General features: G+C 45.0%; 1 protein-coding gene across 26 annotated transcripts in view; it reads right to left on the bottom strand.

Moving 5' to 3' along the window:
* The window catches only part of Pard3 (par-3 family cell polarity regulator), a 552,281-nt gene that overhangs the window by 475,530 nt on the left and 62,337 nt on the right, over positions 1–14,414 (bottom strand). For 3 of the 26 annotated variants that reach the window (XM_042277888.2, XM_076572355.1, XM_076572363.1), the window contains exon 1: positions 7,449–7,946. The exons of the other annotated variants lie outside the window; for them this stretch is intronic. In XM_042277888.2, the coding sequence (XP_042133822.1) occupies positions 7,449–7,550 (102 nt within the window). In that variant the 5' untranslated portion in view covers positions 7,551–7,946. Of the gene's footprint in view, positions 1–7,448; positions 7,947–14,414 lie in introns of those variants that run through there. 26 annotated transcript variants of the gene reach the window in all.

Raw genomic sequence — 14,414 nt, 5'->3', positions numbered from 1 at the left:
ATCCCTGAGTCCCTAGGGCTTTGCTGACCAGCTGGCCAGCCTAGCCTACTTGGTTATCTCCACAAACCAGAGAGATCCTGTCTCAAAAAATAAAGGACAACCTGAGAAAGAGCATTCAAGAGTTGACCTCTGACTTTCACATACCTACACACACACACACACACACACACACACACACACACACACACACACACACACTCACCACCCCATACATCCCCGTCCCACTTTATGTAGTGTAGTGGGCAAATCTGTCATGCAAAAAAGCAGAAATGCCTTGGCCCACGAGCCACAGGCACACTAGCCTTCAGGAGCCCCAGGAGCCACTGAAACAGGCAGGGGATGGGGAGCCTGGTGGGTTGTGCAGTGCAAGTGCATCTAAGGAGCCCCTCCTCTGATTCAAACCTGTCTAGAAGGGGGACTGGGAAATCATGGGATGCCTTCAGAAGCCTTTCCCAGGCTGGGTGACAGATGTGCCTTCAGAAGCCTTTCCCAGGCTGGGTGACAGATGTATCAAAGCCAGGAGGCGCCAACACCGTCTCTTCGGACGGCCGTGCCTGACCAGACTCTAGTAGCTCATTCCTTTCATACTGTGCACAGGTGAAGTGCAGGGCGGCCTCTCCGGACTTTGGAAAGGGCTGAGACTCATTTCACTGATGCAAGTCTGAACACAGCAAGTCGACAAACTGCCGGGTTCATTTGGAGGGAAAAAAAATGATCCAAGTTTATACACAAGGTGATTTATGAGCACTTTGAAGTCCCTAAGATTGTCTTTCTGCTCTTGCCTCATCTCTCTCTCTATTCCCAACCCTACACACTGGTGCCGGACTAAAACATCCTTCCATCACCGCTGTCAATCATTCTCCAGTCTGAGAATCAAGTGTGGGGTACTCTCATTCTCCCCTCCTGGGCTGGCATGTGGTAGAACTCCATCTCCAGTGGAGGTAGGTAGGGAGGGAGAGACGGAGGGAGGGAGAGAACTTACAGTTAACAAAATAGCCTTTTAGAAAACACTTCCAGCGGGTTATGATCCCAGCCCTTGGGAGGCAGAGGTAGGAGATGGGAGAATAAGATCATTTTTCACTATGTAGAGTTTAAGGCATGCCTGGGATACCTGAGGCCTGTCTTGGAAGGAAAAAAAGTTATCATTTTTAAAATGCATCAAAAGGGAAAGATGGGCTCATGCGTGGCCAGCTAATCCCACATTAGATGACTTCAGGACTGCAGAGACACACACTCTGGTCGGTCCTGATCCTATCCTGACTGATGCGCAGAGAAAGCAGGGCATGTTCAAACTGCACCCCCTGCCACAGTCCTCACACTGAGGGCAGCATAGCCCTGTCTGCTCTAACTGTTCCTTATCAGTGCTGCCAGCCCAGGAGACAGGTTTTACCTCCCAGCAGAATTTAACCATTCCTGAACTTTTCTTTCTCAATCCCTAGGCACACAAATCAAAAGATCCATAAGTTCGCCGCGTCTATGGATTACTTAAATAATTTGTTGTGTTTGACATCACATCAGGAGTCTTATGCCAGGAAAACTTCCCAAATTATCCTTACAGAGAAATCTTTAAAATGCCCCAATCAGTCTACTTCTCTGATGATACGAAAATACAAGAACGAGAAAGGCTGCGAGGATCTGAAGCATTACACATGTAAAATGGAAGTTAAGTGTCTCAACCTAACCTAAGTTGTAACACAGAAGGGTCTAACTTGATAAACAAATCTGAACACTAAGTGTCCAGTGCACTTCACTAAAACTTCATTAAGCAAGTTACAGCCAATTAACTATATATATTACATGAGGACAATGTCCTAAAGAGGCCAGACTGATCTATATCACCAGGGCTCAGGGAACCTCTATCCTGGCTGCATCACCCAAAGAGAGATGACATTTAAAGCAATGGTGAAAAGAAACAAAAATCCTTCTAATCCACACCTGGGGTGGGGCATGACTGGAGAGATAGCTCAATGGGTAAGAGCACTGGCTGCTCTTCCAGAGGTCCCAGGTTCGATTCCCAGCACCCACATGGCAGCTCTGTCCTGGGGGATCTGCTGCCTTCTTCTGGCTTCCAGGGGCACTTCACTCAGGTGGGACAGACAAAAACACCCACACACATAAAAAGTCAATAAAATTAATTTTAAAATAACTACCTAATACCCTATGGATGCCCTCCTATAGAAACCAGGGCCCCTCTGATACAACCTGGAGAGTTTTAGCTGTTTATAGCCTAAGCAATAAATGCAGGGCGAGGCACAGGAAAGTTCACATTCTTCTTAAAATGCTCAGGAACTCCTCATGGTCCCATGATGGCCTGAAATCATGTGATCACCTGTGTGTGCACCACCTCACTCCTGAACCACAGATATGCCCACTACTTCTCACATCCTTGGATCTTTTCTCTTTTTTGCCTTTCAAGACAGGTTTTGTGTACCCCAGGCTTGCCTGAAACTCTATGTAGAGAAAGATGATCTCATTCTCCCATCTCCTGTCCCTACCTCCCAAGGGCTAGAATTACAAACATCTGGTTTATTGACTCCTGAGAATAGAAGCTGGGGTACCATGCATGATAGGCATCTTTTTGAAACCACATCCTTTTGGATCCACGGAGACAGGACCACAGAATGCAAGAGCCAAATCTAGACCTTTTCATCTGGAAAACCCAGCCACGTCAAGGACGATGGGGATTTAGCTTGCCATAGCTCCAAAGCACACGGGAAGATCCATTTCCACAGCAGTGTTTTTAGCCTTTTCACCCGAAAGTCACTGAATGTATTCGTATCATTATTGCTGAAGTAACTGTTCAGGGTTGTGGTTATAATCTGCCATGATTTTTAACCTATCACAAGCCAGTACAAGGAAAGTTTAAAATCTATAGTGTACATAAATATATAGATATTGCTCTGTATGCATATATAGATATAGATGATCCACAACTGAATATATGGCTCAGTTACTAAGTACTTGCCACCAATGCACAAGGCCCCGGGGCCCCGGTGTAGTAATACACCCAGGAGGTGGAGGAAAGACGATCAAGATTATCCTCAGCTACACAGTTTGAGGCCAGCCTGAGCTACATAAGACCTGGGGGGGGGGGGGCAGAGATAACTGAAATTCAGTTAATTACTATTCCTATAAAAATTAAATGTAATCCCCATTTCTAGTAGTTTGCTGCTCTAGTGGGGATGAATTCTGTTTGGGAGCAGCATGGTGACTTGGGTCCTAACTGCATCAAGGACGGGAAACTGCCTCACTCTGGGGACAGTACGGAATGAGCAGGACAGAATGGGCTCAAAATATCAAACTTCACTATTTCTTGCCATGTGGCTAATCTTGGTTATAATTTGACTACATCTAGAATCACCTAAAACTCAAGCAGCTGGGCATACCTGGAGAGGCTGTTCTTGATTTGACCATTGAGAGGAGAAGACCCACTCTAAATCTGGGCCACCTTCTGGTAGCAGCCCACATCAAAGAGCAGGAAAGGAAGTGCTTTGCTTTGCCTGCTTGTCATTACTCTCTCTCTGGCAAGTTCGCCTCTCCTGCCGCTGAGGCATTCCTTTGCTTACAGTAGAGCACACTCCTCCAGGATTCTCACACAGGCTGAAGACATCCAGCTGAGACGTCCAGCCTTGTGGGATAACTACCCGATCCTCGGCCTTTCTGCATGGAGATGGCTATTGTAGGACTAGCCAGACACAGCCGTAAGCCACTCTAATAAATAAATCCCCTTTTGATAACAAGAATATATATTTATTTCATCTACCAGTTCTGTTCCGCAAGAGAACCCTGACTAATACAATTTCCATGAGAAAATTTGTGAATAAAATGACATTTCATGACAAAACTTGAGTGCATCCACTGGCAACGTTATCGTCCCCAGAATCTGCATGCACACACAGACTACGTAAGGGCAGGAATCAGACTTTCAAGAAATTAAATCAGACTGTCACCTTTTTTTTTTCTTAAGTTGCCCAAAGCTTGTGAATGAATCGGCAATTTGAGGAAGGAACCAGTTAAGTTTCCTCCTTCCATGAACTATGAAACCTCTCTGTTGACTTGCTTCATGGCTTTTTACTCATAGCGTTCGAGGTCGCGTGCATGGAAGGAAGCTTCTTCCAGCCCCAACTGTGTCCACTCCAGCCCCACTCCAGCCCCTGCCCGAGCACCTAAAACAGACTCCTGCAGCAAGCCTCCGTGGCTCCTGACCAGAGATGGAGCTCTGTGCCTAGGCCAGCGCCTTTTCCGACTAGAATTAGAAGCAAAAAGGATTTCAAGTGCATCCAGAGCATTCTCGCCGCAGAATGAAGTTAGGAGTCTGTAATGGAGATCCGAGGAATATCTAACTAGTCGTGTACATGTCTGAAAATTGGGAAACTACTCCTTGATGGCCCATGGGTAAAAGAACTCAGAGAGATTAGAAATATTCTCGACTGCGTGAAAATAAAACTGTAACCTGCTATAATCTGTGGATTGCAGCTAAACCTGGAAGGGAACCCATAACTCTAAAGCCTGACAGCAAAACTACAAAAAAGTGAAAAACAATTACCTAAGTGTGTGCCTGAGGCACTTCGGGGAAAAATGAGAAGTGAAATGGAAGGAAATAATAAGGTCAAACTGCAAAACCACGACACAGAAAATAGACAGTCATCCAATGTCACGCAGACCCTGCACCTTGAAAATCGATCAGGACCCAGCTGAACCAATCAAGGAAGAAGAGAAAAAGCGTTGTAATAATGGGCTGAAAAGTCAGTGAAGTCAGAAAGTGCTTGCCTTGCAAGTGTGAAGACCTAAGTCCAGTCACTAGAACTTAGGCAAAAAGTCAGGCTTGGTGGCAGCACGTGTGTGATCCCAGCAGGGGGTGGAAGAGACAGGAGGACCTATGGGGCTGCTCAGCCAGCCTGGCATACCTGGGAAATTCCAGGCCGGGGAGAGACCTTGTCTCAAAAAAAAATTTAATTTTTAAGAAAAGGTAGACAGTGCCTGAGGAATGACACCAAAGGTGTCCCTATGACCTCCATACACACATATGCACACATACCTATACACACATGTACACACACACACTATATATATATACATATATATATGCACACACACTATATATATACACACAAAAAATTACAATACTAAAAATACAACAATAGCATTAGTACCCATCATGTAGTTGTTAAAGGCTAAAAATGAAATACTACAAGCAGATATCTTCAGATGAATTTGACAACTTAGATTAGGTGGACCAAGTCCAATGAAAATACAAATTACCATAACCGAGATAATATGCAAAGTCTGGATCATCCTTATGTTTCTCAGTGCACATTCATAATCAGAAACTTTCCCACACTGAAAGTCCCAAGCTCAGATGGCTTCGCCTTTGAGTTCACTTTAGAAAGAACTAGCACAGGACATGTCTCAACTCACTGCCTAAGTGCAGTCCAGACCTGATACATATCTTAGTTCTTATCAGATCAGTTCCAGCAGTAAGTAAAAGAAGAGAAGAAGCAGTGAGGGTCCTGATGCAAAAGCATGCAGTGCATAGCCGAAACTCTCTTCCCCAATCATCAACCAACTGCTTGTCTGGAGACTGCAAAGAACTGCTAACTGCACGCTGTCTTGTACAGCTGCAAACCTGCAAAACACGGGACCGTTGGTTTAATAATCTCCAAGTCAGGAGAGAGAACCAAAACTTGAAAATGAAGGCAAAGCCAGAGGCCGCACTGGACAATCGCTGGCCTCTCAGATGGATACAGATGAAGCGCCGTGAGGATTCCAGCAGCCTTGAGGAACACACAAGCACAGAGCCACAACTATCTCTATCACCACCAAGAAATGTCTTTGGTTCACTTGTAGCAAGAATGGTAGCTGAGACCTAATAAACGATGTTCTCGAAGCTATTTTTAAAATAAATCCAGCTTTGAGTTTTAAAGACATGCTTATTTTAACTTGTGTCTCAATTAAAAAGAAGTGGCCTGCTGCCAAAAGGGTGGGGAACTTGATCTGGCTATACACCTCTATTAGCATAAATTACATAATGAAGTTCCCCAAACTCCAAGATTCTGTGACTATAAATTCCCATAGGCAGTCCCCACGCAATAAAGAAACCTGCCACGCTCAAATGTGTGCATGGCACTGGATCACGGCTACAATCAGCTAAAGGATATGCTCTGGGCTCTTTTTAAATCCTTTATTTAATTGTATCATCATCATCATCATCATCATGGATGTGTATATGAGGGTGGGTGTGCATGTGTGGCATGATGTGCCTGTGGAGGCCAAAGGACAGCCTCCATGGCAACAGTTCTCTCCTTCCACCTTTACCTGAGTGACAGGGAACAAATGCATACAGTCACACAGCAAGTGTCATTACCTGGTCAACCATCTCACTGACCTTTGAACTGTTTCTCTGCTCTAATTTTGTCATGGCCATTTTAATTCAGACAAAAGTCAAAATACAAAATCACGCCTGATAGTCTCTTAGGAACTCTCCTACTAGGCAAGTTTGGATTTTAATGGCAATAAAGAAACACAGGCAAATACAGTCCACGTCAGTGTGAGATCCTCAAGTCCGCCATAAACTTCAACCAACTCTTATGTGCTCTTGTGCAAAAGTTTGATCGTAGACCTGAATGCCCATCTATTACCCTAGATCCAGCCCTAGACAACTGCCCCAGATGAACTTCCTGCTCCAGCAGTGACTGAGGCCAGGGCTAAGCAGGTACAGAGGACTAAATACTTTATAGTTCTTTGTTCCGTGACCACCTGAAAGCATCACAAAACCTCCAGATATGTGTGCTAGCAAATTCAGGCTCTTTACACTTTTGGGGCCCATCTTAGGGTTTCTATTGCTATGCAAAAACACCATTACCAAAAGCAATTGGGAAGGGTTTATTTCATTTTGCAGGTTGTAGTCCATCATCCAGATACGTCACGCAGGGCAGGAAATGGAGAAGAAGTCATGGGACAATGCTGCTTACTGGCTTGCTCCTTTACTGACTTGCTCAGACTGCTTTCTTAGACACCCCAGGACCACCTATGACAAGGGCTGGGTCCTCCCACATCAACTATTAATTAGGAAATAGTGCTACAGGCTTGCTGACAGGTCAATCTGGTAGGGACATTTTCTCAATTGAGGTTTCCTCTTTCCAAGTGACTCTAGCCTGTGTCAAAATGACAAGGAACTAGCCATCACGGGGCTATAAAAGGATAATCAACTGTCATTAAAATCACTGAACTGAAAGAGACTGCGAAGACTCTGGAGGACATTTCACAACACACAGGCTGAAGCTCAAAGACTACTTAATAGTTGGACAGCAAGACCTACAACTCCCAGTGTTCTCAGCACGCCACACATTTCTGCCTAAATCTTTATTTTTAAGTGAAACCACAAGAAAAGCAAATAGGCCATGAAGTGGCAAATAGTTGCAAGAGAGGAAAACAAGGGATAAGCTTACCGAATCCAGAGAGCCCAGGAGCACAAACAGGATCCCAAGGCTGGGGTCTGCAGGACTCAGAATTAATAAGTGATGACCACAAGAAAAAAAAGAATGTTGCATGGCCAGCACTCAAGAAAAGCTGCTGCTGAAATGAATCACAGTGACCTTCCCCTGGAAAATGAAAGGCAGAGGGTGTTTCCCATCTCAAACTTTGGACATTAAAGGACACTTTCCACACTGCTGCTGAAACCTGCAATCTGGGAAAAAGACCCACCGTGAGTCAGCCACCAAGAGCCTTCACAGTGGTATGCTGAAGCCTGCAACAGTGTCCACCTCTGTTTTCTGCCTTGGGCTCGGAAGGAGCACAGTGGAGGGTGGGAGGCAGAGGTGTGCTATACAACTCCTTCATCCTTTGAACGCTCTCTTGACTACCTGGGTTTTCTTTTGAAATGAACATAAAATTCACATCTTCCTCTAAGATACACGCTGAGCCTTTTGACAAATGGGTGACCAGCTCTGACAAGCCCACAGCTGCTGCCAGCTGAAGCATCACTCAGCTGAAGAGCATCACTGAAGGCCATGGGACAGAGGCAGCAGGCCAGAAGAGGACTTGGTGCCACCCCTATGACATCAGCACCAGGCACAGCAGGGACCTCAGTTCCTCTGGGACCAGCCTCCCACACACTCCTTGGATCGCTCCCTCTTTTCTTGCCCAATACAAGAAACAAGAGTGACTCTACAATGTGGGGTTCTGAACCACAAAGTCTAACAAGGAAAGCGCCTCCATCAGCTGACAGCAAGAAGCTGCACTACCAAACTGAAACACTGGCCTCTCCACCAGTAGACTGTAAACCAGAGTTCAAAAACCCCACTCAGGATCAAGTGCAGGATGACTGCCCAGCCATTCCCGAAATCCACACTGGAACTGAACCTGCCCAGGCCCCCAGGATCACCCTGGTTACTACAAACTCTGAAAGTTCAATGCTGTCACTTCTGAAAACAGTCTTCCACTTTAAGATTAAATTGAAAATGGGAGAGCAGCATGAATAATATTTTCTTTTCTACCAGTTGTCTAGGATTTCAATGCAAATATATTTCCGTTTGACATGACTAATAGAAAAATAATACAGTTACAAGAAGGAAGGGAGGTATGGTGTTGTATGCCTTTAATCCCAGCACTAGGGAGACACATACATTAAGTAAAAATAAAAACAAATCTTTTTCTTTTTAAGTAAAGGAAAGAGAAAAAAATCGGAAAGGAAACAAAAAGACAATGAACATAAACATAAGAAAATGGTGAGACTCCTCCAAGGCTAAAGAAAGATGAAACAGTGATATTTCTGACTACTGAACTGGTAAAACTGCTGGGAGACAAGTTGGTATACACAAATGGAGAGAAAACTCACTTTTTCAGTGCACTTTCCTAACTTCTAATAAAACATGGCATGCACACCTCCCATGCCAAGCTCCTCGTGTATCCTACAGGAGAATCACCGCACAGGAAAGCTGTGCAAACAAGAGAAAAAAACTAACACTAACTATTAAAAGAATTATTACCAAAGTCCTCGGCACCATGAGAGAGAGCCCACTTTTTCTCTATACTTGGGAAAACTACGCTGCTGCAATCATTTACCTTGTTTCACTTCTTGCTGTCAATCTCAGACTGTGCCTAAGCTAAAACGAACTAGTATTGTAGGTATGTAAGAGGGTACAGTCATCCCTCAGTACCCCCAAGGATTGGCTCCAGGATCTTAGATTACAAAATCTGCAAGCGTCCAAAGTTCTTTCACAAAATGACAGTGTCTGCACAGAGCCTGGGCAGGTCCTCCCATACGCAGGAAGTCACATCTCGATTACTTACTGTCCCTTACCCAACCCAACGCTAAGTAAACAGTGGTTGCACTACGTTGTTTGAGAAATATTGATGAGGAAATAGTCTGCGCATGTTTAGTATAAAGCTATGTTTTTCATTGTTCTCTACCCATGATTAGCAGGATGTGTGGATGTAGAACCCACAGTCACAATGCCCTACCGCATACACAGTGCTGTGGACTGCCTGGTTTTAGGCTCTATGCAGACACTGTCATTTTATGAAAGAACTTTGGATGCTTGCAGATTTTTGTAATCTAAGATCCTGGAACCAATCCTTGGGGGTACTGAGGGATGACTGTGCCATCTTACATACCTACAATACTAGTTCATTTTAGTTTAGGCACAGTCTGAGATTGACAGCAGCCACTCGGGTCTTGGAGTAGATCACCATGGAGTAGATGTATAATTTACTGCTGTCTCCTCCTTCTCCTCCCTCCCCCTCTTCCTCCTCCTCCAAAACCTTTTCCTTTTTCTCCTTTACAGAAAATATGAACAGGCTGGAGAAAGGACTCAGTGGTTAAGAGCACTTGCTCCTGCAGAGGACCTGGGTTCAGTTCCCAGCACATACATGGTAGCTCACAACTATAACTCCAGATCTCTTTCCTGGCCTCTGCAGGCACCACACCATGGATGTGACATGCACACAGGCAAAACACCTAGACTCATAAAATAAAATATAAAATACAAACACTAGAGGAGACAGAATGTAGAATACAGAATTTTTGCACCATCCATGAGATAATTTGTCTTTCTTTTGTTTATAATTAAAAACAAGATCGCCGGGCGGTGGTGGCGCACGCCTTTAATCCCAGCACTCGGGAGGCAGAGGCAGGCGGATCTCTGTGAGTTCGAGGCCAGCCTGGGCTACCAAGTGAGTCCCAGGAAAGGCGCAAAGCTACACAGAGAAACCCTGTCTCGAAAAACCAAAAAAAAAAAAAAAAAAAAAAAAAAAAAAAAAAAAAAAAAACAAGATCAAAAAATACCTTATGCTGAAAGACTGATGCATTCTACCTGCTAAAATTTGCCAAATCAAACACCTAAGTATAAATTCACTACTAACTAAGGTTAAATTTCATCCACTTAGTGTAGCTTTTTCCTTTTTCTGTTTTTTAATTTATTTTTTGTTTGTTAGTTTTAGACAAGCAGTGGGTTGAAAGTCCTATCATCTCCCCAGGACTCCTGACACTACTGACCTATCTCTTGCAAGAAAAACAAACATAAAGCTAGGGTTTTAAACTATCAACGTAACGTTTTTCACACCAAAAATCTGCAATCCATACAAAGAAGGAAAAACAATGGCTTCAGCAGTCCTGATACAAGTTACACTCACCGGCTTCCAACTCCCTCCTAATGTCAGCTTTACTCACTAATGGAACACACCCCGTGTACTCTGAAACACTTTCTCCTAGTACCAGACAACAGCCTGAGCATAGAGAAAGTCAACGCACTCTGCAGCGAATACAGCCACCTACTATTTATTTACACGCTATACTCCATACTCTGTTATAACTGCTTTATCACAAATTTATCCATCAGGCCCTCTTTCCACCCATTAGTCCAACTTACAAAGAAAATTACAGGCGACATGCACTTTGGCCCTCATTCGCTCGGTGTGCACAGTATTAACTAGAGATCAATATTTAAAACACTGAGGTCTGTGTTGGGGCATGTTTTCTTCCTTTTACCCATAACCAGAGTTAAAACCTTATGAAGAAAAGCAGCCCGCAGCTGGAAGGATGAATCCTCCATGGGAAAACCCAGACAGGACCCCAATGCTTAGTGATCCAGGGAGAGCAGGCAGACACAATGGGGAGCTGCCTCCAAAGGCCATCCCACCCCCATCAGGCCACTGGGATGGTAGTCAACCAGCAGCATGTCCTCTGACCTCTGCCCCAGGGGAGACATTTCAAGAGCCCAGATGGACTCTGCCTGGCTCATGATTAGCCTGACATCTCCATGACACCTATATGATCTGAAATTGCAAATATCTGTGCATGTTGGCTTCTTAAGCAGTTCCCTACCTTCAAAATGGTAGGTAAGAGCCATTCTCTACAGTGTTAAATGAACACAAACCATTGTTTTAATTCAAACATACGGCAGAAGGCCTGAAGCAAAGGCCTAGTTCTGCATGTTGCCTACATACTTGGGGAAGTCAGGGGGATCTCAAGGTCTTAAAGCAAGGACCTCTCTGCACTAGATCCCTGCAGATAAGGTCCCAGAACCAGACAGGAACCTACCTGATCAGAGCAGCTCCCACCTGCCCCAGAAGGAAGCAGCATCTAAGGTTCACCAGTCCCCCTGCTGTGCCACAGAAATGTTCAAACAGGCCAGTCACACCCTTGCAAAAACCTGGGGCCACCCTGACCTCTAAAGGCTACCAAGGCTGCCTCCCACACCTGCTTGCTCACAGTGTCCTCAGGAGCCCAGCACAGCATAGGCCCCTCCCCTCTAAGCTGTGAGCAGGGTGACTAGCAGTCTACATCAAGCATTTCTGTTCAGCCATGTCCACAACCCTAGGGTGGGAATGTTCCCTCACCCACAAGGTGAGGAAATGATCAAAATAAAATGTTCATTTCCAATCGATGCATACAAAAGGATGGGACACAAAATAACAAATGGCCACCTTGATTGCAAATCACAAGCAAACAAACAAAAATTAACCTGCTGAATAGACAAACTGTGGGCTAGGAGGTGAGGTGAGCAACCCTCGCCACTGCCGCAGTCCCAGCATGAAGACTGCGTGCCGGAATTAGGAGCTCACTGTCTGTAAAGGCTTTGAGGGTAGGTAGGTGAATAAATGGAAAAATGGCGTCTTTGACCCAAACACTTGTTATGTGCATTTGGTCCCCGTCAGCTTAGCAGCGCCTCCACTCTTCATTATTCCAGAGCAAGCCACAATATAAACAAGACACGGATTGCCTAGGAAAGTGACTCTGCAAGCCAGGGCTTTTACAGAAAACTGAAGCACACGAGGAAATGGAAGTCATTTTAAATTTCTGGAAACGAGTTCCTTTAGTCGTTCAAAGGTTTGAAAGCAGCCTCCTGTTGCCCTGATTCTGATGTCTATGTTCCAAATGCCAGCTAGAATATCAAGATCTAATCACAGAAGCACGGAGGGCAGGGAAGAGAGCAGAGCACAGAGATGGGAAAGAGCAGGAGACATCGATACGCCGCCAAGAATTCCTTCCACGGAGTGTTTTGTTTGTGTGGTTGAGCTATAAGTCCACAAAGTCAAAGGCTCCTCAAACATGAATTGTCTTTTGCTTTTCAACAGACGCCAAAGTTGATTATGTGGTCAGGCAAGCAGACTTGCCTGGGTCTGAGCTCGAAACCATCCAAAGCTAAAAGCTTTCCCAGGCACTTAGGCAATGCTGCCGTCAAGGTTTGCCCTTCCACTGGCTGGTACAACCACAAAGCTATGGTCTGAATGTTTGTGCACCCTCTAAGATTCTGGTTGAAATATAATTCCAAAAAGCAACAATGTTTAAAAAGAGAGACGGAGACAGACAGAGAGACAGGGAGAAAACATTTACCAGCACCACCTTTCTTTTTTCCATTTGGTTTTTATTGGCACATATTAACTATTAATAACAACAGGTTCTGTGGTGGTTTGAGGAAGATGTCCCTCAAAGTCTCAGCTATGTGAATACTTGGTCCCCAGTTGGTGATACTGTTTGGGAAAGATTAAGAAACGAGGCAGTATGTCACTGGCGGTGGGCTGTGATGTTCCAAAAGACTTGAACCAATCCCAGTCATTTCTCTCTACTTGTGGTTTGTGGTTCCAGATGTGAGCTCTCAGCTGCTGCTCCAGCCACCTGCCACCTGTTACTTCTGTTCTACCTACCGTCATGGACTCTAACCCTGGAAGTGTAAACCCAAAATAAATCCTTCCTTCCATAAGTTGTCTTGGTCATGGTGCTTCATCACAGCAGTAGAAAAGTCACTCAGACAGGCTTCATAATGACATTTTCATACCTGTGTGTAAGGTGTTGTGATCAGAATCCACCCTCCTTTGCCCTATCCTCCTCTTACTGCCCTTCCTCCTGATCCCCCTCCTCTTCCCACCCAGCCCCCTCCACTTTAATGTATCTTTTTTTTTTGGAGGGGGGTTCATTAAGGTTGCTCACAGGAGCATGGACACCTAACCAATAGTTATACAGCTGCAGTAAGTGCCTCTCAGGAGGAGGGTCTTCTAGGAGTAGGTGAGTGCCTTGTAAAGAGGCCAAAGGGAACTAGTTAAGCCTGCTGGTCCTCTTCCTTCTGCCAGGTAGAGATATAGCAGGAAGTCACCATCTAAAACAGACATACCCTCCCCAGACCTGGAGCCTGGGGCTTACCCTTCTAGCCTTCAGAAGTGAGAAGAGAAAAGCATGCTGCTTATAAATACCATGTTCTCAGTATCTCTGCTGCAGCTGTGCAAGCGTCTAAGACAGACAGCTAAGCAGCACAGCACACATCCAGGAACTAGAACACAAGAGCCACCTCGGAGAAGGGTCGCAGAAGTCAGAGACACAGAGATGCGCACAACGACGATGCACTAAGCAGGATCACGATGAAGAGGAGACAGGCAAGATAAAGCTCTGAGCCAAACCTAAAGGCTGTGGGTCCCACTCGACTGGCATGAACTCTTCTGTATTTTGTTAATCCTTAACCAACTCATAAAACTGTATGAAACGCAGCTCTTGGCTTAAAAAAAGTAGACGATACTTCTTCTGAGCCAAATCTGAGTGACCATGGCCCAGGGACATGGGTTCGTGTTGCCCCAAATATCACTGCTGGAAGCAGTTTTTATTCCTTACCTCCAGCAGATCATAATTCATTTACAACTGTGTTGTTGGGACAATTGATAGGTGGATTGTAGCAAGGTGAAGAAATCTATAGGTCTCAGATACTATCAGGTGACATTCTTAGCTTTGGGCTTGGTGGGAACTAGCGGAATGCTAAGAATACATTTCAAAGGTTTTATCTGATAGTTAGAAGGATGTGAGGTCGGACACAGGGATATGCTCAGTGAACGGCTGTTAAAATGACTAAAGAGAGCTCAACGTAGTTTGGCCCCTGGATAGGCAACAGCTTAACGCTCCACAACCAGGAAGTTCTAATCATTCAGCT

This window comes from Peromyscus maniculatus, chromosome 5 (assembly GCF_049852395.1).
Source record: "Peromyscus maniculatus bairdii isolate BWxNUB_F1_BW_parent chromosome 5, HU_Pman_BW_mat_3.1, whole genome shotgun sequence".
Classification (NCBI taxonomy): domain Eukaryota; kingdom Metazoa; phylum Chordata; class Mammalia; order Rodentia; family Cricetidae; genus Peromyscus; species Peromyscus maniculatus.
This window is presented reverse-complemented; position numbering and strand designations above follow the sequence as displayed.